Source organism: Anolis sagrei, chromosome Y, assembly GCF_037176765.1.
Source record: "Anolis sagrei isolate rAnoSag1 chromosome Y, rAnoSag1.mat, whole genome shotgun sequence".
Classification (NCBI taxonomy): domain Eukaryota; kingdom Metazoa; phylum Chordata; class Lepidosauria; order Squamata; family Dactyloidae; genus Anolis; species Anolis sagrei.
Genome location: NC_090035.1, coordinates 48,762,958 through 48,787,878, shown reverse-complemented (window position 1 = coordinate 48,787,878; position 24,921 = coordinate 48,762,958). Strand labels below are relative to the sequence as shown.

Sequence of the window (24,921 nt, the reverse complement as noted above, 5' to 3'; positions counted from 1 at the left end):
TTAGCAAATGTCCCTCTGGCCTTAGCTTCTTAGCCTATCTGCGAGGGGTCCTCAAATTTACAGCTTCCATTCGGGAAGATAAACATCCTCTCTTGCCCAGTTAATTTGGGGGTTTTGCCATCTTAACCAGGGGATCCCCAATATGATGGGCTGGTGTGCCATCAAGGATATCACAAATTGTAGAGTTTCTTTATGAGTCCCCATTTCCATATGTAAGTAGCCTGTTCTTTTCCCTCACGGGGCCTCCGTTGGCAGGGGACCCATCTAGCTGGGAGAAAACAACAGGAAACCTCAGGGTTTGGGGTTTTATTCTCAATTGAGCAGTTAGCCCTGATGTGATCAAACACCGGGTACACCCACAGTCTAACATGGCATCAGTCTCTACCCTCAGTCCTAATTCAGGGTTTAACAAAGTCACTGCTATTTTAACAACACCACAATTGAGCTTCTTTGACTCACCGTCCTGGGGGACTTCGATTAGCCGAAGGGCGTTCAAAGCAGATCCGGGCCGTTTCCCAACTGCCAATTTTCGACTTTTTCCTCCTCCAGCTCGATCTCCAGCTGGGAGCGGGTTTGGGGCCAAAGCCGTCTCCAAGGCTGAGGAGGCTTTTCTTTGGCCACCTTAGGACCCGGTGTTGACTTTTGGGGAAGGGGCTTGTTGACCTTAGGAGCGTTGGACCCTCTGGGACATTCGGCTGCTCGATGTCCTTCGAGACCGTAGGTGAAACAGGCTCCTCGCCTCCCCTTCCTCTCGCAGCTTGTGGATCTCCCTCTCGGGGAGGGGCGCCTTATTCCCCCAGGTTGGCCTGCCGCCGGGTGCCTAGTTCTGCCTCCTTCCTGATCATGTCATAGCATTTGTTCCTTGTCGCATTCGACCCTTCTGGCCAGTATGATCCAGTCATCTAAATTGTCGGGGTTGCCCCAATGCATCGTCCACTCCAGCACGTCTGTTCGCAGCCCGGCTGGGAAGTATTCCAGCTTGGTTGTCTCAGACCAGTCCCTGATCCAGCCAGCTTCCGCCTTAAACTCCAGGGCATATTCAGATACCGTCTTATTTCCCTGGTAGATCCTTTTTAACTGCCCCTTGGCTTTTTCTTCGGCTAAGGGATCTTGGAATCTCTCATGGAGTGTTCGGAGGAAGTCATTTAATCTTCTCAGCTCGAGCGCTCGGGTGTCATACATCTGCATCAACCAGTCAGCTGCCGCTTCCTTCAGGTTGCCCCCACCGCATAGATCATGGCTCCCTCTGAGGGGAAGGAACCCCCGTAATCTTCCATAAGGTGTCTCACATTAGTGATGAAGTAAGACACCTGCTTTGGGTCGCCGTTAAACTTAACATGCAGCTCCCCTCTCCCAGAGCCAACCGGCATCTAGCTTCTCCCCAGCAGCCCCGTGGTAAACGACGACGTACCTGGAGGGTGCAGGTAGTCTCCTTCTCCTGCAAATCCTACTCGGGCCGACGGCCGATAGGCAGTCCCTTGCGTGTGCGAGCGCCTTTGCTCTCTCTCCTCTACAGCAGCTTTCCACGATTCTGCAACCTCCTTCTGCATTCCCCCAGTTGGAAGGAGAAAGTTTGCAACATGTGCTCCATTGCGTCTACCTTCTCGAGCCACCGATTTTCCGAAGAGGGCTCTCCGAGCGTCTCCACTCCCTTGGACATGGGCAACTTTCGCCTCACCGTTATGTCCTTCTGGGGGGGGGGGGCATCTGCGTGGATGTCATCAGCGGCCATGCGACAGTGTGCCTCTCTTCCAGTAACTCCTCCCGGAGGTATGGGTCTTCTTCAAGCCCTGCCGTCGGGGTGGCGTTCGAGCTGCCTCGGCTCCCATGGCCAACCCATTGTCCGACATAGCGCGCTCACCGGATAGATGCTTCCTCACGGTGCGAGCAAGAATTTTGTGAGATCTTTCTTTATGTCAGCTCCCGCCAGATCTCAGAACAAAACCACGCTCACAAGAGTAACTTCTTGAATACGGGTTTATTATTCAGTCTGAACAGGATGAGGAAGAAGAAAGATCTGAGAGTTTTCCCGCCAAACAGCCAGCAATATGTCCCTTAAGTTTTCCCCTCCTTCCTCCCCCTCTTATCACATTTTGTGGCTAAAATTCCTTTCTCCCAGGAACAAAGCATTCCCTTCTGCCAGATGGCCCCCCTTATCAAATCATAATTTACTTTGATGTCAGGAAGGAGTCTTCGAGGAAAGGAGGATCCAGCTATGTTGGCTTAACTCAAAGGCCACATCCTGACATGTAGTCAACTGTGAATACGCACATATGGTATCTCTGCACCTGCGCAGTACAGATATCAGAACCGTCTAGAAGATAAAATTAGACATTTTAGTCCCTGGCTAGCCCCGCCCACCCCCCTCAAGTATATATAGCCCATGGGCAGGGCTAGCCACCAGTTCTCTTTTTTCCGTGCTTTTCGCAGCAGCTGGAGAACCTTCCTCTGACTAGTTCTTCATTTTTCTTTATTGGACTGCCCTCTTATTTTTTTCTTGAGCCTTCTCCTTCCTTGACTTGGACTGGCTGATTTACCCTAAACTCTGACTTAGTCCAGGTCAGTATTAGAGAATCCAGAGTAAGTATTTGCCCCTTTTCCTTTGCATAGTATGTCGGCTACCACTGTGTTTAAGCGCTGTGCGAACTGCCCAAACAACTTTTCTGACAATTATGGCAATTCTCTGTGTCTCCGTTGTTTGGGAGAGGGCATTTGGTGACATCAGCAGGGAATTGAGGCTTAAAGTGGCCTTATATGAGCGGGCGCTGCTACCATCTGCACCCCCTCAGCACCTCTCTAGTGTGAAAGGCTCGTCGGGGGCCCTAAACTTACCTTTTCTGGTCGCAAAACCGCTTGAGCTGACTAAAAAGAAGCTTAAGAAGGCCTAGATTAAAGACTGCCAAGATGGCACCCGGTCTTTGCATCAGCGGTTAAGCCCTGTGAAAAGGGCAGGAAAAACCTCTTCTTCAACTCCGCCAGCCATTTTGCAACCCTCTCCTGCTCTGCAGGGAGAGTTTGAGGCCCCTCTGCTGGGTGTTGAGGTGCAGCTCACAGAGCTGATGGAAGTGCCTAATGCACAAACTGCACATGCGCAGGATTTGGCCGTGGTGATCCCTACTCCACCTCGGGAGGAGACGGGAACCTCCTCCATATCGGCATCCTGCATACCGGCACCTCCCAAGGCCGTCAAGGATGGATCCGTGATGGATGCACCTCTATTGGACCTGCCTCCGCCTTCAGGCCATATCTGTCGCCGGCCCCTTGTATAGAACCCCTCCGAACTCAGTACAGGAGCTCTTGGTGGAGGTGGTTAATGGCGGCCTCCTCAGTCAGGGAGCGCCCAGATGCCGGCCATCGGGCCCGAGCCTGTCTCTCAGGGCAGGGAGCGCACCAGCATGCAAAGGTTCAATTTCTGCCAGGTTTCAAGCAAGGCAGAGAACTGGGAGCGCTCTAGCATCAGCCTTTGGGTGTGTGTGCAAAGCGACGCCGATTCCATGGGGCCAGAGCCTTCCTCTCAAGGTATGGAGCCTCACGTTGCCTGGCTGGAGCTCTCTACTGATGATTTAATTTATGGCACAGATAATTTCTTGGCTCCTCTGCCTCCCTCTGGGGGGCGGGCATGAGCTCTCATGTGTGAGGGAGGAACGCAGGGCCTCAGCTCCTTCTTCCCTCAGCTCCTTTTATCTTCATCTGGAGAAGGCATCAGTCTTCATGCTTGAGGGAGAAACGCAGGCCCCTCCCCCTCAGCTGCTCTGCCTACCTTTGGAAGAAGGAATGAGAAACGAACTGTTTTGCAGCAGGGAGGAACACAGGCCCAGCCACGTCCTCCCTCGGCTCTTCTGCCTCTTCTGCCTCTCTCGGAGGGGAGGGCTTGAGCCCCTGCATTTTACTAGCGCTGCATCCATTGCACCACTTAAGAGAGCGGAGTGCGCCAATCTTGGCCTTCCTGTTGCCACTGAGCTCTCGATCCCGGCTTCTGATCCCTCTCCTGCCAGATACTGGTGCTGAAATTCTTGAAGGGAGAAGCATCTTGCCACCAGGGTTCGGTATCAGCCCTGCCATCGGCCTGTGCTCCATTTTGACAGCCCTCCCTCCTTACTTACTTATTTACTTACTTAGACGATCCCTCGTTGGATGAGTAAGATGGTCTTCCATTATGGGTTTCCTTGTGGGTCCGCATGTGGCTGTGGAGCCCTATTCTTGCTTTGCATCTTCTTCCGCAGTGTGGGCATTGGTTTCCAGGTGGAAGGCGGTCCCGGTCGGGGTTGGCTTGACGCGCCTTCCTCCTGGCACATTTCTCTCCTTCACCCTCTACTCGTGCCTCCTTGAATTCTGCAGCACTGCTGGTCATAGCTGATCTCTAGCTGGAGAGCTCAAGGGCCAGGGCTTCCTAGTTCTTAGTGTCTATGCCAGAGTTTTTAAGGTTGGCTTTGAGCCCATCTTTAAATCTCTTTTCCTGTCCACCAACATTCCATTTTCCGTTCTTAAGTTCAGAGTAGAGCAACTGCTTTGGGAGACGGTGGTCAGGCATCCAGACAATGTGGCTGGCCCAGCGGAGTTGATGTTGGAGGACCATCGCTTCAATGCTGGTGGTGTTTGCTTCTTCCAGCATACTGACGTTTGTCCGCTTGTCTTCCCAGGAGATTTGCAGATTTTCCGGAGGCAGCGCTGATAGAATCGTTCCAGGAGTTGCATGTGACATCTGTAGACAGTCCACGTCTCACAGGCATATAGCAGGGTTGGGAGGACAATAGCTTTATAGACAAGCACCTTGGTATCCCTACGGATGTCCCGGTCCTCAAACACTCTCTGCTTCATTCGGGAAAATGCTGCACTTCCAGAGCTCAGGCGGTGTTGTATTTCGGTGTCGATGTTGACTTTGGTGGAGAGGTGGTTGCCAAAGTAGTGGAAATGGTCAACATTTTCTAATGCTACACCATTAAGCTGTATCTCTGGCATTGGGGAGGGGATGGCTGGTGACTGCTGGAACAGCACTTTGGTTTTCTCGATGTTCAGTGACAGGCCAAGTTTCATGTATGCTTCTGCGAAGGTGTTTAGAGTGGCTTGTAGATCTTCTGTATGCGCACAGATGACATTGTCATCAGCATACTGCGGTTCTATAACAGATGTTGTTGTAACTTTGGTTTTGGCTTTCAGTCTGCTGAGGTTAAACAGCTTGCCATCTGTCCGATAGATGATTTCCACTTCGGTGGGAAGCTTCCCGTCAACAAGGTGAAGTATCATAGCAATGAAGATGGAGAATAAAGTTGGGGCAATAACACATCCCTGTTTGACACCCGATTCCACCTTAAATGGGCCACTTTGGGAGCCATTGCTATCCAAGACTGTTGCCATCATGTCATCATGGAGGAGCCGCAGGATGTTCACAAATTTGCTTGGGCACCCGATTTTTTGGAGGATGATCCAGAGAGCACTGCGATTCACTGTCGAATGCCTTTGCAAGGTCGATGAATGCCATGTACAGAGGTTGATTTTGTTCTCTGCATTTTTCTTGGAGCTATCGTGCAGTGAAGATCATGTCCACGGTTCCTCTGGAGGGGCGGAAGCCGTTCTGGGATTCTGGGAGGGTGTCTTCTGAGAGGGGCAGAAGGCGGTTTGCAAGGATTCTTGCGAGGATTTTCCCAGCGGAGGTTAGAAGGGAGATACCTCGATAGTTTCCGCAGTCTGTTTTTTCCCCTTTTTTGAAGAGGGTGATGATGGTGGCATCCTTGAAGTCTGCTGGGATTTTCTCGGTCACCCACACTTTTTATATGAGCTGGTAGAGTTGGTGTGTTAGCTCAGGTCCTCCCTCTTTAAACATTTCAGCAGGGATCCCATCCAGTCTGCTGGCTTTGTTATTCTTTTGTTGGCTGATGGCATTGCTGACTTCTTCCAAACAAGGCAGTGCTGCAAGCTCATCCCTGGTTTGTTGTTGCGAGATTTGTGAGAGGACCTCTTCAGCCACATTGGAGCTGCGGTTTAGGAGGCTTTGGTAGTGTTCTTTCCAACATAGTGCAATTGACTTTTGGTCCTTCAGGAGTTTGGTTCCGTCTGATGAGCGTAGAGGCTGTAGGAAAATAAGGCACCACCTTGTGTGGGAGGCTAAATTTAACTAATTTATGAGGCCATAAAGAAAGAAGACTCCGGGGAATGTGGAATGCGGAAGAACTTCATTGGTGTCGTTGATGGACGATGAAAAGCAGCAGCTCCCCTGGCGGCCAGAAAAATAGTTAAATAGCCTTTGTCTGTTAAATGTTGTTTGTCAAACTGGCATTGAATGTTTGCCATATATGTGTTTATTGTAATCCGCCCTGAGTCCCCTGCGGGGTGAGAAGGGCGGAATATAAGAACTGTAAATAAATAAATAAATAAATATGCCATGGTGTCTTGGTCCATAGATGTGTGACGATGTGTAAATTTTATTTCTTTGATTATGTGTAGTTTGGACAGTGGTTTAGGGATGGTAAGTATGGGAGATTATGTTTTGTGGGAGATGGTGGCTGAGTTGCCATAGCAACAGGGGCGGAGCAGCTGTTTTAAAAAAAGCCAGCCAGTACGCCAGTGAGGGCTGAGAGGACTGGGTCTTTGGGTTGGAGATTAAGGGAATGTGTCTGTAGCCAGTATGCTATAGGGAATTCTGTTAAAATAAGCCTTTTAGCTTATTTGTTATATTAGGGCAGTTGTCCAGAAGGGTTACATCTGCTTAAAGAAACTTCTTGAAGACTATGCCTGAGATTACTCATGAAACATTACTATTGTAACCATCAAGATTTGTGCCTCTTGTGAAGAAACAGTTAAACTTATTATACTGCTGTTAAAATAAACTTGTTACTGTTTCCTCAAGCCTTGCCTGATACAATTTCTTCTAAGTTGAACAGCCTGCAATAGTGAAGTCAGCCAGAGACAGTAAACGCTACGCTATCCACTGAATAAAATCTTCTGTCATTAACAGTCCCTTTATAAAATAGTTCCTAGGCTGATATTGATCGTTGCCCGGCTTCCCTCATAGATTAGGTGGCAGTGGGTGTTTTACCACGCGCATCTTCACAATTGGTGGCAGCAGTTTAACAACTTCTTCACATTCGGTGGCATTCGGTGGCATTAAAACGGTTTCCTTCACAAGATGACCTTTGTGGCTTTGAAAAAAACCCCTGAGCATCATGGGTATCTGCCAGGTGTTGGATTTCTTCAGCCTTCTTTGTCCACCAGATGTTCTTGAGTTCTCTTGTCCTTCTTTGGACCTCAGCTTTTGCACTGGCGTAGCTCTTTTTCTTAGCAGCACAGTTGATGTCTCTCTGCCATGTTTGGAAGGCTTTCCTTTTCTTGTCAATTAGCTGTTGGATCTCGATGTCATTTTCGTCAAACCAATCTTGATGTTTCTTGGCTTGGTATCCAATAGTTTCTTTGCAGGCTTGGATGATGAAGGTCTTCAGTTTGTTCCAATGTTCCTCAACATTTTCGGGGTGTATTGTGGGTAGATGGTCCTTGAGTGCTGTTTGGAGATGGGCTCATCTGGAGAGCTGCGGTTCAGGAGGCTTTGGTAGTGTTCTTTCCAACGTAGTGCAATTGAGTTTTGGTCCTCCCTCCAGCCCTCCCTCCACCAGTGAGGCATTTCTAGGGAGAGTCCTCACTCACGGTATTGCTCCAGCCCATCTTTCCCCATCAGTTGACAAATCTAATAAGGATTCAGGGCCATGGGTAAGTAGCAGCACCACATATCTACAACTTTTGGTTACTGGCAGGGCTTATAGATGTGGAAGGCCAACACTGCATGGTTTCAGAGCCCATACACACGAATGGCCACTTGAAAAATTGTTGGAGTGCTTTTTTGAGCCGCCCTGAGCCCCTTCAAGAAGATGGTGGCAGGATACAAATAAAGTTGCTCTTTATTGTCATTGTGCTAATACACATCATATCATAAATTGGGCTCCCTCTGGTTACGGCTAGCAACTGGACTTAGCCCAATTGTCTTTCCCTTCTACTTAGAGAAGGCTTGCAGGCAGTATGGTCCTTTAAGTATGACCACTCTTCTCCACTCCTATTATTAGGAGGGTAAGACTACCTTTGAATGTATGCATGTGACTCTTCTCTTCTTCTGCCTAATCTTAAGAGGCACATTATGTTCAAATGCAGTTACTGCTGAGTATTTTCTGCTTAATGCTTTTAACAATGCCCTCCATGCCACATGACATTGTTCCCAGGCCACTGATTTTACTCAGGATATCTGTCTTTATTGGATAATTCTGGCACATAAAATTATATGTAACTGCTCTTGTTTCTATTATCCTGTGAAGTGCACGGGTATTTTAGACTGATGATATGTTTACTCATCTCCAACTATTACTACTGTTTTTTCTCAATCCAGATATGCTATATCTACAAGATATGCTATATCTTCAAACTATGAAAAAAGAGATTCCATTTGAACATGAGGAAGAACTTCCTGATTGTGAGAGCAGTTCAGCAGTGGAACTCTCTGCCTCAGAGTGTGGTGGAGGCTCCTTCTTCGGAAGCTTTCAAACAGAGCCTGGATGGCCATCTGTCAGGGCTGCAATATTCCTGCTTCTTGGCAGGAGATTGGATTGGATGGCCTATGAGGTCTCTTCCAACTCTATGATTCTATCTTCAGCACTCAATCATTGGCTTCTTCTATTTACGGTTTTGCTGTCCCACGTGATGTATTCCATAAAGGGATGGTGCATTGGCCTCACTGTTTGCCAAAGTAGTGCCATCAGTGTTTTCTACATTTCCAATGTTTACAGCATTGCCTACCATGCCCTGCCTCGTGCACAGAAAAAAATGATTAAACCCATTTTTGCTCTAAATTGTTTAGCCGCTTGTGCTTCACTTGGGGTTACTGTATTCTTTCTCATGTCACTCCTTTGAGCACTCATTTGACAACCTCCTGTATAGACCATGTTGTTAAATTTAGGCTGCCAACCTTTGCCTCAGTCTGGCAGAGATTAGCCCCAGAGGCCTGGTGCTAAGGACCATCATCTCATATCACCTGCCTTCTCTACCTGTTGGGGAGAGGCCTAGGCCTTGTTACAGAAAGACCGGTTGAACACCGTTATCCATTGGTGCTCTTTCCTCAGCTACTTCTGACTGCCTAATAGGGATGGTGGCTAATGTGATATCCCAAACCTAAGAAGCATAAACTGATACATCCGTTCTCACAAGCCTTGGATGATATTGCCTTCTACTATTATTTCCCTGTTGTTAATCATGTTTCGTTTGCCAAGACTGATTTGAGAGATGTTCATTTGTCATTGGGTTCCTTCCTTCATCATAGGGGACCAGTCCTTTATTGATGCATGGCAGTTTGGTCTCACAACTGTTTTCTGTGCTTTCCCCAAGTGTAGGGCTGCCATGGTAGCCCATATTCACCTCAGTGACATTAAAGCTATCTGTGTGTCTATAACTGACTACTAGCAACTAATTGAAGTCTCTTGTTTCTCTTATCTGGTTTACGTGGTTTTTCCTATGACTTTAACTACGACCATAACACTTCATGCATAGTCCTATTCTGGCCCATGCAGGCATGATTTCTCTTTGTTTATTACCTCGGTTATGATCCTCACATCCATCAAAGAGCATCTGTGCAGTTTGTCCTTTGGACCATGGAATATCCTTGGAATTCTAATTGTGGGTTCCTTCTTCGGAGTTGGGGATACACATTTGAAGGGCCTTGATGTAAGCCGCCTCATAATTAAGTGCCTTTGAAAAGCCACTAGTTGAACAGGACATAAAGTTACTCAAACCATCACTGTCAGACCAAGCCCTCACAGGTAACATCACCACCGCATTCTGAAAAGCAAATGAGGTGAGACACAGTCTCCGCTTCTGGCATTTGCCTTTCATCTATGGAACTGGTGCATCGACATAAGATCCACCTTGTGCCAGTACATCTTCCTGGAAACATGAATACGTTAGCCGACTGCCTCGGCAGGGCATCATTCTCCCATTTCAGACCATGAGGAAATTTGGAGATATATCTAGTTGTGCATCCCCTTTGTTCTGTGTGAGTCAGCCCCACAACCAAGCACGGGGCCATTTAAGGGTGGTGTCCCTCTTTGACTATTCCCTTCATTCCTCTATGCGTCTCTATTGGTTCTCTTCGCAATCAGGTGGTGTCCAAACTGCAAGTTGATAATGTGGGCTGAATCCTCATTGCGTTAGCCATGTTTCTTTCCTCCTTGAGATGATCCAGGATGAGCTGATGCACCTCTCCAGTCACTCAGATCTCCTCACACCTCAGGAGGGTTGAGGCCCCCAATTTGAGGGATATGGCTGATCAGAGAGGCTGCCCCGTCCACCCTTGACACAAACACTGAGGTCTATCTTAGAGACAGCCCAAAGAGCCTACTAAGCTCTGTCATTTAAATTGGACCTGGTTTCATCCTTTTGCCTCCCTAGCGAGGTTGATCTAGTTTCGACACTGATTTTTCTGGTTCTGTTTCACGACGCGTTGTAATCGACTGAATGAATAGACAACAAAATTTGTTGCATCTATCCTGGGTGCGGGCCCTTCTCCCTTTCTCTTTGGAGTGCTCCCTTGTGGCCATATCCTGTTTTAGAACGAAGCTGGATTCTCCTGTCATGTTCTTGGACCTCTGTTAGTCCATTTCATTGAGAGCTGAGGAACGGGACTGTTCTGTTGCCCTCTTGACCCTGTCTTTGAGCTTGGAGATAGTGCTTTAAGGTTAACTATGTTTGACTTGGGGTTCCTGACCTTACGGATATGTCCCATCTCATGGAAATGGCTTATTGGTACGATTGTTTTGCCGTGTCGTATGAAGGAGCTTTCCATGCTATCTTGGCACGTAATTCGAGAGAGCTTTGGGCAGATAAGCCCTATTATGACTTACTATAACAAGATCATGCCACGTATTGATGCAACTATCTGTCTAAGATAGCCTTCCATTCCTAGTTTTCTCTGAGATTGTCCCTGTTGGATTGGTCACTACACTCTGTGCCCCTTTTTATATAGTGCAACAGGACTCTTTTTGAATATCCTGGGCTGTTTCTAAGGTACAAGGAGGATGCCAGTGGCCTTCTGGTGCTCCCCCAAAATAGTCTTAGGATCATGTCATGGTTTATCTAGCTTACCAGTTGAATGGTTACAATTCACCTGGGTAGGTTCAGGATTACCCCACGGGATCTGTGGAAACTTCCACTGCCCTTCTGAGGGGCTTTCTTCTGAAGACCTCTGTTGAACAGGTGCTTCACCTATTCCACATGCCTTCATCTTGCACAACAAAGTGGATGCCCACTGTTGTAAAGGTGTAGCCTTTGGCAGGGCCATCTTTTTCTCTTCTGTGAAGGGTCATTCCACGAAGTTGTCATCCACTTCTATGGCTTTCATGGTGGCTTGCAGCTGGACGCAGTTTGCCATGCTGCCACCTGGTCCACGCCGCTTAGCTTTGTGTCCCACTACAAATTGGATGTCTCCTCCAAGAGGGGTGTCTCTTTTGGAAAGGCAGTCCTTTTCTCTGCGGTGGCATGACGCCCACCAGCCAGGATTTATAGCTCGCTAGTCTACCATATGTGCGTATTCACAGTTGACTATGACAGAAAATTATAGGTTGCTTACCTGTAACCGTAGTTTCCTGAGTAGTCACCTGTGAATTCGCACAGGTGAATACTCCGCCCAACCTCCCCTCGAGTGTCATGCCCCGCCTTCTGGCTGCTTTGTGGCGGAAGAGAACTGGTGGCTAGCCCCACCCATGGGCTATATATACTCAAGGGGGGTGGGCAGCGCTAGCCGGGGACTAAAATGTCTATTTTATCTTCTAGAAGGTTCCGAAAGTTGTACTGCACAGGCGCAGAGATACCATATGTGCAAATTCACAGGTGACTATCAGTAAACTATGGTTACAAGTAAGCAACCTATAATTTTCAGCCCTTTTTAGGGCTGAAAATCCCCACTCAGCTTATACTTTGGTGGAGATCTTGGCAGAAAGGAGTGGGACTGAAAGAAGGGCTTCTCCATGCCTTCCTACCAGGACCCTCATCTCTCCACACAGCAACCCAGCTCTCCTTCCTCTCCTCTCTCACACAGGGCACATCTTCCTCTCCTCTTGGCACCAGTCTTTCCCACTTTTCCTTATTCATATACACACAGCATTTCCCCCAAAATGTAGTTAAAATAAACTATGGTGATTATTGGAAGGATACGCAAGCACATTTACATTGAAAAAGGTTAGAATAATGATTTAATTAGAGTTGGACAGTCTTTTCTTACATTACAGTGTTATGTAAATATTCAAAACATTTAACCCGCTGATGTCTCAATTAATGTAATTTCATTAGTGTCTATTTTTATTTTGAAATGTACCAGTCGCTGCTGCATTTCCCACCCTTGGCAAAGACTCTAATCATAAATTTCCCCAGTTTTTTGTGATAAAATTAGGTGCCTTGGCTTTCTTCCTAAAATGCTCTATTTGTTCCAAAATCTTCCTATAATTCAAAATATAAAAATATTTAAAGAATGGAACAAAGATTTAATGAAATTTATATGGAAAGGTAAAAAACTAAGAATAAAATTTATAATTATGATAAATTCCAAAAGTAGAGGAGGATTTGCCTCCCAGACTTCAAACTTTATTTTGAAGCTTGTGAACTAGCCTGGATCTAGGACTGGTCAAATCTTACAAAAGTTAAGGCTTTGACTACAAGGCTTTGACTTAGGGAAGAGGGTGGCATTCCTATTTGTCGTATGGGAAAGCCATCGTGGAGAAAAAATTCAGTAATCATTTTATTAGGTCGTCTCTCATCAAGGTTTGGGGAAAATATAAAACTTTCACTTTAAAACCCCATTGTGGCTATCCCCACTGGAGGCCAATCAGAGAAGGATGTTGAGCTGGATGAAATGGCCCACTTATAAAGAAATATTGACTTTAAAAGGGGAATACTCCAGCTGAGAACACAAAAAGAGTTATCTCAAGGCTATACAAACATTTCATGGTTTCAATATATGCAAATTAAGGAATGTTATAATTCAGATAAAAAATAGGTTTCAGCAAAAATGATGGTAAGTTACATACCTGTGACTATCTTTCTTTGAGTGGTGCTCTGTGAATTCACACATGTGGAGTGCCTGCGCCTGCACGGGTACCAACAGAAACTTCTCTAGTTTAAACTTTTCAAGTTTTGGCGGTAACCCCGCCCAGTTCCCGACAGATCATAAAAGGCACCCTGCGTGCACACTCCACAGTTCCTACATTGCAAGGCAGTGAGAAAGATGGTTTGTTAGAGGGAAGGCTGGGCGGGTTTGTGTGAATTCACAAAGCACCACTCAAAGAAAGATGGTCACAGGTATGTAACCTACCATTTTTCTTTGTGGTCTCAGTGAACGCACACATGTGGAGACTAGCAAGCTGTCTCGGAGGCAGGAAGAAAACCGACCCCTTTATGAAGGACTAAACAATTTTATTGAAGTATCAAAAACAGTACCACATGAAGGAGGACAGAACATCCCTAACGCAGGAGTGCATGATCCTCCTTGGCCAAAATGGCTGCTATCACAATATAAACACACTCCTTCATATGAGGGTACAGACATAATGGTTGCATGGGAATGAACGTTAGTCAATTTACGGTAATGAGGCCACGAAGAGCCTCAAGAGCAGCAACAATCCAGAGCTTAAACATCTAGAACATTGAGTATGCATAATGAACACAAAGAGACACCATCCCGGTGTCTAGCCTACGTTCAAGTAGGCAGCAGATTGTCAGAACTGCATATTAATCCCAGCCGTCATATACATCAAGTAATAAAACAATAAAGCATGTAAAGCATAACATTAAAAACAGCATGTAAGAATTGAAAGCAGTGACAATATTGTTGTAGGCATGACACCAACATCGGTATTGAAGTGCTCAGTGTCAAGGTTAAGGAGGGCAAGTCAAGATTGCCCTACCGAAGGCCGTATCACACCTAAGCCTAGTTTCCAAACTGTAATATGAAACAAAAGTCAAAGGGATCGCCCAGATGGCCGCCTTGCATATTGAGTCCAAGGGAATCCCTTTTAAGAAGGCGTTCGGAGAAAAAAGTGAGAAGGGGGAGAAAGGAGAGAAGAAACAATCAACACCGAGAAATGGAAATGGAAATAGAAGTAAGAAGGCAAGGTATGTTTCACCAGAAGAATATAAATTACTGTCGTCTAGAGAAAGAAAATTTGCGGCAATTAGTGCATAGGAAAGAGACTTAGCTGGAATTGAGGCAACGGCAACAGCGATTTCGGAAATGGATCTTGGCATAGGCAGTTTGGACTTAGATAATAATGAGTAGCATGATGGAGCGGCAAATAAAATGTTTTTTGAACAACATTAATGGTTTGAACTCACCCCAGAAAAGGAAGAAAATCTTTAACAAGTTGAAAAGGCAGAAACATGACATAATAGCTCTCCAGGAAACACATATATGTCATAAGCATATATCCCATCTCGCTGAGAAAAAATTAGGGAAAATGTATCACTCTTCATTTAAAAAGAAAAAACGAGGAGTAGTATTATATATAAAAGATAACTTGGTATCGAAATTACTATTCAAGGATCAAGAAGGTAGATGCCTCGCAGTTAAAATTCTTATTGGAAACACAAAACTATTGATATGTAATATATATGCACCAAATGGACCTAAGTCATCCTTTGCTGAATTTTTGAAAAACAACCTGAAACAGGCTGAATATGATGAACTTTTATTGCTTGGAGACTTTAATGGAGTGTTGCAACCTCAATTGGATAGGACGAAAGTAAAGAAAAAGGGGGGGGGGGTTGAAACAAGTACCCTACCCCAAAAATTTTTGGACTTAAAAAAAGAGCTGGACTTGGAAGATATTTGGAGGATAAGAAATGAGGAAAAGAAGGATTATACATTTTATTCTCACAGGCATCAGTCTTGGTCGAGAATTGACATGATATGGATTACAAAAAAATTAATGACAAAAGTGCAGGATGCTCTCATCCTCCCTAGAGATCTATCGGACCATTGCCCAATGGAGTTAATTATATTTCAAAGAGAGGGAGTTAGAAGATGGAGACTGAATGAAAACCTGATAAAAACAGAAGTGGATAGATCTAATTACAGAAGAATAATTCAAAATTACTTGGAAATTAATGATACGAAGCTGACAAATGCACAAATAACATGGGATGCAATGAAAGCAGTCCTGAGAGGACATTTTATTCAACATAACTCCAAAAAGAATAGGGAAAGGAATAAAGAAATTAAAGACTTAACAAATGATATAATGAATATGGAGAAGGAATTAAAAAAGAAGCCTGAGAAGGCACAACTGGAAAAGAAACTGAAGATATTAAAACAAAAGAAGAATCATTTGGAATTGGAATCTCAAGCTAATCAAATTAAATTTTTGAAACAACACACGTTTGAAATTGCGAATAAACCTGGAAAATGGCTAGCCAGACAAGTGCGAAAAAAAACAACAATCTAGACAAATCATGAAGATTAAAGTGGAAAATAAAATTATCTCAACAGATAAAGAAATAATGGAGGAGTTCAGGAAATATTACAAACAATTATACTCAAAAGATTGTATAAAGAAGAAATAATGGCCTATATAAATAAATTTAAGTTTCAGAAAGTGGATGAGGAAACAAGGGATCAATTGAATAAAGAGATATCAGAGGAGGAAATTGAGAAGGCAATTCAAAAGATGGATCCAGACAAAGCTCCGGGCCCAGATGGATATACAGCTGGATTTTATAGAACATTTAAACAAGAATTGATACCTTTATTAAAAAAGGTATTAAATGAAGTGATGACTGAACAGAAAATTCTGGAAACTTGGACGAAAGCAGAAATAGTACTGATTCATAAAGAAGGAACCTGTGAGACGGAGATTAAAAATTACAGACCAATTTCTTTATTAAATACGGATTATAAGATTTTGGCGAACATATTGGCAGAGAGAGTAAAAAATTTCTTAAGAAACTGGATTGAAGAAGACCAAACAGGATTTCTACCAAATAGATTTATGAAGGATAACATAAGGCTAGTATTGGATCTAATAGAATATTATGAACAGAATCATCAAAAAGAATTTGCCATACTAGCCTTGGACGCAGAGAAGGCTTTTGATAACCTAAATTGGGATTTCTTTAAGATATTAATACAAGAACTGGACATGGGAGATAAATTTACTAATGCAATAAAAGCGATATATGATTTACAAAAGGCTAAACTAAGAATAAATGGTCAAACGACGGAAGAGTTTGATATTCTCAAGGGAACTAGACAGGGATGTCCCCTGTCCCCACTTATATTTATAATGTCATTAGAACCATTATTGAAGGCAATAAGAGAAGACCAAATGATACAGGGATCCAAAGTTGGTAAATATGAATACAAAATAAGAGCCTTTGCAGACGATGTACTTGGGATAATGGAAGAACCAAGTAAAAATATATTAAGATGGATGCAGAAGATAAAAGAGTTTGGTTCAGTTGCAGGATTTAAAATCAATATGTCAAAAACAAAGTTATTAACAAAAAAATGTAGAAAAGAAAAAACAAGATATGATTAAAGAGCAAACAGGTCTGGAAATAGTCAAGAAATTTAAATATTTAGGAGTATGGATCACGACAAAAAATGGACAATTACTAAAGAATAACTATGAAGAAGTCTGGAAAGTGGATACATCTGAAGTTGTCACTTTTAGGCCGTATATCTTTGATTAAGATGAATGTATTACTGAAATCGATGTTCCTTTTTCAAAACCTCCCGATAATTAGAAGCCAAACACTTTTTATAAAATGGAAAAAAGAAATATTGAAATTTATATGGGCCGGAGGAAGATCAAGAATAAAGTATGATAATTTGATTGATAAGAAGAATAGAGGGGGTCTGGGCCTCCCAGATTTTAAAGCATACCATGACGCATGTGCGTTGATATGGATAAAGGATTGGATATTGTTGAACAAAGAAGACTTCTTAAATATAGAAGGAAATGACTTAAGAGTAGGATGGCATGCTTATTTATGGTACAAAAGGGAAAAGAAAGAAAAGAGTTTTGGTAACCACTTTGTGAGAGCATCCCTATTAAGAGTATGGCAAAAATATAAAAGACATCTTTATTCTAAAACACATTTATGGGTCTCTCCTATGGAGGCAAATCAGCGAAGACTTTTAGGATGGAGAAAATGGCCAACCTACAAAGATTTGTTAAATAAAGATACAAACAATCTCAAGACTTATGAGGAATTAAAACAAAAATTTTCTAATATTACTTGGTTAAATTATATGCAAATTAAAGAATATTACAATCTTTTCTAATTTTAAAATTTTATCCCATGCTGTTTCCTCCCAAGAGAAGCCAATTTTTTTATCAAGATAAAAAAATTGGCTTCTCTTGGGAGGAAACAGCATGGGATAAAATTTTAAAATTAGAAAAGAAAGTGATATCGAATATTTATAACATATTACTTACCTGGCTGACTGAAAAAGAACAGGTTAAAAACTGTATGATAAAGTGGGCTCAAAATTTAAGAAGACCAATTCAAATGAGGGAGTGGGAACAGATGTAGAACAAAAAATTAAAATATACATACGCAATGGATTTAAAAGAAAATTCGATAAAAATGTTCCACAGATGGTATACCACACCGAAACAATTGGCTAAAATGTATAAAACAGTTTCTGATCAGTGTTGGAAATGCCTGGAACAGGTTGGCTCCTTCTACCATATGTGGTGGACTTGCAAAGAAGCAGTAAAGTTTTGGAGGATAATTCATGAAGAGACACAAAAGATTTTAAAAAGAACATTTATAAGAAAACCGGAGTATTATTTGTTAGGTTTTACAGATTTAGAGCTACAATTGACAGAACAAGAGGATAAACTTTTTACATATATGATGACTGCCGCTAGAACTGTTTTTGCTAGAGAATGGAAGAAAAACTCAGTACCACCCGTACAGGAATGGGTGGAAAAAATCAGAGAAATAAAGGACATGGATGAATGGACTTTTTTGTTGAAGAAAAATACAGGTATGATACTAAGAAGAACGAATTGGGATAATCTCCATGAATATCTGGACAATTTGGAAAAATAAGAAACAAGAGAGACAATTTATTTTTGAACTTATTTTATATTTTTGAATAATAAGAAGATATGATCCAAGAAGATGGAATGGAAGTCAATTTTTTTGGTGTTTTTTGTGTATTTTTGTAGATTTTTTTTTTAGGGGTTATTTGGGATTTTAGTATACTTTTTTTGTTTCTTCTTTTTCTCCTTTTTTTCTTTATTTCCTCACTTTCCTATACTTTATTGTTCTCACTCTTTCATTGTAATCTATATAAAAATTAATAAAATTCTAATTAAAAAAAAAAGAAGAAGGCGGTCGGCACGGCCATTGCCCTGGTCAATCGAGCCCGAACGACCGGAGGGGGCTGACAACGGGCCAGTTGGTAATACAGTTCAAAAGTCAATGCACTCCAGCAGGACAAATGTTGCAAGGACACTGGCAGGCCCAGCTTATCCTGGGCATAAGAAACAAAAAGTCTTTGAGTCCTTCGGGACTGAGAAGTCCTGTCCCTGTAAAATAACAAGGCCCTCCGCACATCAAGGAGTTGCAGTCTTTTCTCTGTCTAAGTGGAGGGAGACTGAAAAAAGGAAGGCAGGACAATGTCCTCATTAACATGGAAGGGGGAAACAATTTTTGGCAAAAAACTAAATGTCCATGCGGAGAACCACCCTGTCCGCATGGAAAAGCAAATATGGCTCATCGACCCTCAATGCCGTCAACTCAGACAGCCTGCGCACAGAGGTGGTTACCACCAGAAACACCACTTTCCAGGAGAGTAGGCGAAGGTCGACAATTTCTAAGGGCTCGAACTGTGGTAACACCAGCCCGGAGAGCACAAGGTCGAGATTCCAGCCAGGAGTTGGGGGAGGGGTGAACCAGGGGGTGAAGGTTATTGTATCCCTTCAGGAAGGTCCTCATGAAGGCATCACAGAAAAGAGACATTCCTTCCCTCTGTTGGATGTGCCAAGAAATGGCAGTGAGGTGTGATTTCAACGACATGAGTTAAAGGCCCCATTCAGTTAGGGAAAATAAAAACTCAAGAATTGACGGTATTGAAGGTGGGAACTTTCAAATTCCCTACTCCCGAAGAAAACCCTGGAATTGGGCAAAGGAAGCAGCATACGATCTCATTGTCGACCGTTTGTCAGCAGCTGTGAGGATGGATCACACTGCTGGACACAGCGATCTCAGAACTGGATCCTCCACGCTGAAAGCTGGACAGCAAGTCGGGATGGAGAAGTTGGCCTTCTTCTCTTGACAGAAGGTCCTGACGGGGAGGGAACTGACGATACTAACCACCGGAGAGCTGCAAGAGAACCGGATACCACAGCTGTCACGGTCATGCAGGAGCCACCATGATGCAATTGGCCTTCGCCGCCTGAATCCTCTCCACCCTTGAGATGAGCGGGAAGGAAGAAGTAGAAGAGACCCCTCAACCAGTCGAGAAGGAATACTTCGCCGAGGCACCCCGGGACCGTACCCGATGGGAGATGAGCACCGAATTGAGGAAGTTGAGCGTTCACGGGAGACACAAATAGATCGACGTATGGCCACCCCCAATCTTCGAAGAGGAGAGCCAACTCTTGCGGGTGTGGTTTCCATTCATGGGACAATGACCATGTGCGACTGAGACAGTCTGCCTCAACGTTCAGAGAGCCTGGGAGATGCAGTGCCGAGAGCAATATCAACCGGGCTACACACCAGTCCCAAAGAGTCATTAAAAGGGTCAGCAGCTTCCTGGAACTCGTTCCGCCTGTTTGTTCACATAGTACATGGCTACCATGTTGTCCGTGAAGATCTGGACATTCTTACCCATAACCAAGGGGGCAAAAGCTTTCAGGAATTTGAAGATCGCTATGAGCTCCAGATAGTTGATGTGGCATAACCTCTGCTTGGCTGACCAAAGGTCTTGAACAGAGATTTCTCCTGTATGGCATCCCCAGGCAAACATTGATGCATTCGTTGTGAGGGTAATCAATGGAGGGGTGGGATGAAAGGGAATACCCTTGCAAACATGATGTTGACTCATCCACCAGCTTAGGGACTTCCTCACGGTTAACGGGACGGTGAGATGCTTCGCACTGTGATCTGTGATTGGATTGAAGTGGTCGAGAAACCATCTTTGCAGGGGTTGAAACCGCAGCGGGGTCACCATCACCGTCGACGCCATGTGGCCCAGCAGGACCTGAACACGCTTGGCCGTTACCGTAAGGGCCTGTCTGCACTAGAACGCTTCAAGACGGAATGCTCAAAACCTTGCTTTGGGAAGGTACACCAACTGAGTCAGCGAATCGAACATGGCGCCGATGAATTTAATGCATGTTGTTGGAGTCAAGTGTGACTTTTCTTTGTTTAGTTGAAGGCCGAGGTCCTTAAGGAGAGAAAGAGTCTTTAGGACCGGAGTCCTTAGAAGCAATGGTGAGTGCGCCGCCAGAAACCAATCGTCTAAGTAAGGGAAGATTCGGATTTTTTTGCCTTCTGAGGTATGCGGCCACTACCGACATAATTTTGTGAAGGTTCTTGGAGCCGTCACCAGGCCAAACAAAGTACATTGAATGCGTAAGCCTGACCCGATACTCGGAAAGGTCAGGAAGCGTTTGTGTCTTTGCCTTATCAACACGTGGAAATAAGCATCTCAGAGGTCGATGGATGCGAAGAAATCCCCCGGTTAGAGGAGTGGGAGTATGGATGACACCCGTCACCATTCTGAAATTTTGAGCTTTGATGAAGGAGTTAAGATCCCTCAAGTCGAGGATTGGGCGGAGGGAGCCATTCGGCTTGGGGACGGTGAAGTATCTTGAGAAAAAGGCCTGCCCGTTCAAGCAGCCCAGGAAGGGAGAGATTGCTCCTTTTTGAAGAAGAGTGTCGACTTCTGACAAGATTGGTAAGGAGAGCTCGGTATCGACAATTCACCCCGTTGGGGGGAGCTCTTTGAACTCTAATGCATAGCTGCCCTCTACAATCTTCAGCATCCACGTATTTGAGATAATGAGTCGCCATACATCGATAAAATGTGCGAGCCGGTCACCGAAAGGCGGGTGTCGAGGTCGGGGCTCAAGGGTAAGAGTTGTGGAGATGGGCATGGTAGTGGTATCTGTAACAAACGACAAGACAGTATCGTCCAGGGTGGCGTCAAACTCAGCGTCTGGAGTGGTTGCTACCTGAAGCATGGCGACTTCTAAGGCGCTACTGCTGTGAAGGGATCGCCGATGATGGGTCTGCTGGTGCTGCTGGGCATGCTGCTGTGGGCCTGGCAATGGGCAAAGAGTCTGATGGTACGGGTACTGTCGGTATGGAACCCCATTTCGATGCCTGGTGTACTGGAACTACCTTGTTTGCTGAGCTTCAGATTGGTTCTCGATACCGCACTTGGCCGCCAGGATCTTAAAATCTTGGTTAGCCTCCAACTTGTCATCGGTGCCTGTGTTAAAGAGGCCTAGGGCATCGAATTGGAGGTCCTTGATGACTTGCCTCGAGGAAGTTGATAGGCCAGAGGATCGGAGCCAGGCATGTCTTCTGATGGCGACTGCGTGGGCGATCACCTTTCCCGATGTATCATCTGTATGCTTGGCCATCTGCATCTGGTGATGAGCCAGTGAGTTTGCTTCTTGAGCGAGGGTGGTCTTTCTCTGACATACGTAGGAAGAAGGGGAGGGCTTTCTTCCAGAGGATTTGCTGGTATACCCCCATGCAGATGCCATAGTTTGCCATCCTGGCCAGGAGGAGGGCACCTGAGTATAGCTTTCGACCGACGGCATCGAATCTTTTGCCTTCTCCATCTGATGGGGTTGAAGATTGCCTCCCGAATGATTGTGCCACCTTCACGACCACTGAGTTCGGATCAGGGTGGTGTTTCAGCCACTCCAAGCCTTCATCATCTGTATAGTACCATGCCTCGATTTTCTTGGAGATGGGAGGGATAGATGGAGTCTTTCACGAAGCCTGAATGACATCCAGGAGGTAAGGAAGAAAGAGCAGCAATGGGGCCGGTGGTGTCTCAGCTTGGACCCACTTAAAGACTGGGTCGGTCACTGCCTTGGAAGTATGCTTAATCTCCAGGCCTAGAGTGTCAGCCATGTAAGCCATCTGGTCGGCGAAAGCCCTGACGCTATTCATCAGCGACGGAGGTTCCGCCTCATAGGCATCATGTGTTTGGGATCTGTCGATACCCAAGGACAGTACCGAGCCAGAATGTAACGACCCGGCGAGTTCCCCATCTTCTTCCTCTTCAATGTCAGATGGTGGAGGTGAGGAGGAGGAAGGGTGCTGTAGGGGCGGCGGAGGCGAGGAGAGGACAGAGGTTGTTTGGAGGCTGAAGACTGTGTTGCACGGGCCAGCCTGGCAATCTGTCTCCCTCTCTCAGGTGTAGCCGTGGGTGGAAAAAGCTCTTGTCTGGCAGTAAGTCCAACCGGTGGAGGTGGGTTTGGCACTTCGATCACAGTGTCCACAGATATCACCGGTGACTCCGGACGCTCTTCCTGGGTCTCAGGCGGCAGCTGTTCCTTCGATGGAAGTTGTAGTGGAGAAATAGGCTGAGCTGGTTGAATCGGCAAGGACCTCGCTGACCAATGAGGCAGTCATCATTCTCTTCTACGAAAAAGAGGATGAAGGTTGGGGCACTGTCTTTCTTTTTGCCTGCGGCTGAGACGCAGACCCTTTCAACATCATCTTCCCAGGGGTAGGAGGGACAGACGAAGAGGAAGTAGCAGCTCGACGTGACTCCTCATGTGCCCTTTTAAAAGCAATGTGCACCGCAATAGAAGATGGCAGTGTTGGGGTTGTCGACCTCGTGGAGCGGCCTGACCGTACCGAAGCCACGGAACTTGTCGACGAATGGCAAACTCATACAGTTTCTGTAGTCACTGTACATGTCTTTTTTGCCTGTCTGGCCGGCCTTGAAGCTTTCGATATGGTAGACATCATCGAATGAGGCTTTTTCTGTGGAGCCTTGGCTGCCTTTGTCAGTTGAGCCGAGGGCTGAGCTGCCAAAGTGGATGGACCCACCGGTGTCAATGTTGATGTTGCTGCCGATGTCGATGGTCGAGCAGTCAATGTCAACAGTGCTGGGGCCAGAGACTGCTGGTATAACAAGTACCGCAGTCGATGTGCTCGATTCTTTTGGGACTGGGCTGTCAAGACCTGGCAATGCCGGCAAGAATCAGCAATGTGGGCCTCACCGAGGCAGAGAAGGCACAGAGAGTGCTTGCTAGAATCCGGTATCTTCCTCGAACACTGCGTACAGTGTTTAAATCAAGTTGTGGACATCGCTAGAAGTTCCGAAGTGAGCCTTTTATACCCTGCCGACTGGGCGGGGTTACCGCAAAAACCTGAAAAGTTTAAACTAGAGAAGTTTCCATTGGTGCCCGCACAGGCGCAGACACTCCACATGTGTGCATTCACAGAGACCATGAAGAAAAAAGAATTTTGGGACAAATTGATACAAACAGAAAAGAAGATCATAACAAAAATATACAACAAACTAATTGGCTGGGCCACGGACGCAGAGATTTAAAACTATGATAAAATGGGCAAAAAGCATTGTTAGACCTATTAAATAAAGGAATGGGAGCAAATATGGACTAAAAAATTAAATATACTTTCACCTCAGATTTGAAAGAAAATTAAAGATGATACATTGGTGGTATGTGACTCTCAAGAAATTAGGAATAATGTACAAAAAGATAGACAATAAGTGCTGGAAATATAAGTCACAAGAAGGATCCTACTACCATATGTGGTGGACCTGTAATGAAGCATCTAATTATTGGAAAATTATCCATAGAGTATGCCACAGAATATTAAAAAAATGATTTCTTAATGAAACTTGAACATTATTTATTAGTAATGTTCGACACAGAAGTAATGGTTGATCCCAATAAAGATAAATTATTTACATTCTTTACAACTGCGGCTAGGATAGTTCTTGCAAAACACTGGAAATCAGAGTTTATACCATCTAAGGAACAATAGTTAGATAAAATATTGGAGATAAAAAATATGGATAAACTAACCTTTTTGTTAAACAACAATACCTACAGAAGCATAAAAATGACAGACTGGACAATTTTTGAAGACTATATAAAGATCAGAAACTAAACAAGAAAGAAAGAGTGCAGATAGAAAATGATGAAAAAGGGAAAGAGAATCTTTACTATTTAATGTATGTGGACAGAAGAACTGAACGAAAGGAACAAGTTAAACCCTTTTTTTTCTTCCATCCCCCTACCTTTTCCTCTCCCTTACCTACTCCCCCGCCCCTTCTTTCCTCCCCTCCCCCCAGAAACCCTTATGTACTACTTACTTTCTTTGTTTTATTGTAATGCAAAACAATTCTTTAATAAAAGACTTTAAAAAACCACACAACATGAATATGGATACCATTGTTTTTATATGGCAATGGCAAACCACTCATATATTTCTTGTCTAAGAAAACCACATGGAATTATTGAGGTAGCCAGAGGTCGACAGACAACTTGAAGGCACACTTAGAGAAATCTCTCAGTGACTGCCATACAACTAGACTTGCCTAAACGAAGTCTGGACTGTTGAGTTTCAGCAGCCCTAACTTCACCCAATACCTTTGAAATTAAGATGGTTTTCATAGGTAAAATATTGACATGACTTGTGTACATGCAATTCAAAAGTCAAAAGCTTTGGACATGTGTAAAGTAACTCTTTGGAATCTTACCTATGCTCATACCTGCCCCAGATATTTTCCCCCTTAGCCATTCATCAAAAAACACAGCCTATTGAAATTGCAACCATAAGAAAAGTGAAGACAGGTGAAATAAAAAGTGAAAAAGCATTTTGGAAGAATCTCTAAAGTGGTATCAAAAGGTTAAAAATATTTTTGTTTACTTATACAACCTGGTT

The 24,921-nt window shown here is 44.6% G+C and overlaps 1 protein-coding gene across 4 annotated transcripts in view; it reads right to left on the bottom strand.

Moving 5' to 3' along the window:
• LOC137095069 (YTH domain-containing family protein 2-like) overlaps nucleotides 1–24,921 on the bottom strand; it is a 74,156-nt gene that overhangs the window by 6,683 nt on the left and 42,552 nt on the right. For 2 of the 4 annotated variants that reach the window (XM_067461280.1, XM_067461278.1), the window contains one exon: nucleotides 13,047–13,105. The exons of 1 other annotated variant lie outside the window; for it this stretch is intronic. In XM_067461280.1, coding sequence (XP_067317381.1) covers nucleotides 13,047–13,105 — 59 coding nt within the window. Of the gene's footprint in view, nucleotides 1–459; nucleotides 1,991–13,046; nucleotides 13,106–24,921 lie in introns of all 4 variants that reach the window. One more of the 4 variants, XR_010908779.1, reaches the window with a different exon arrangement.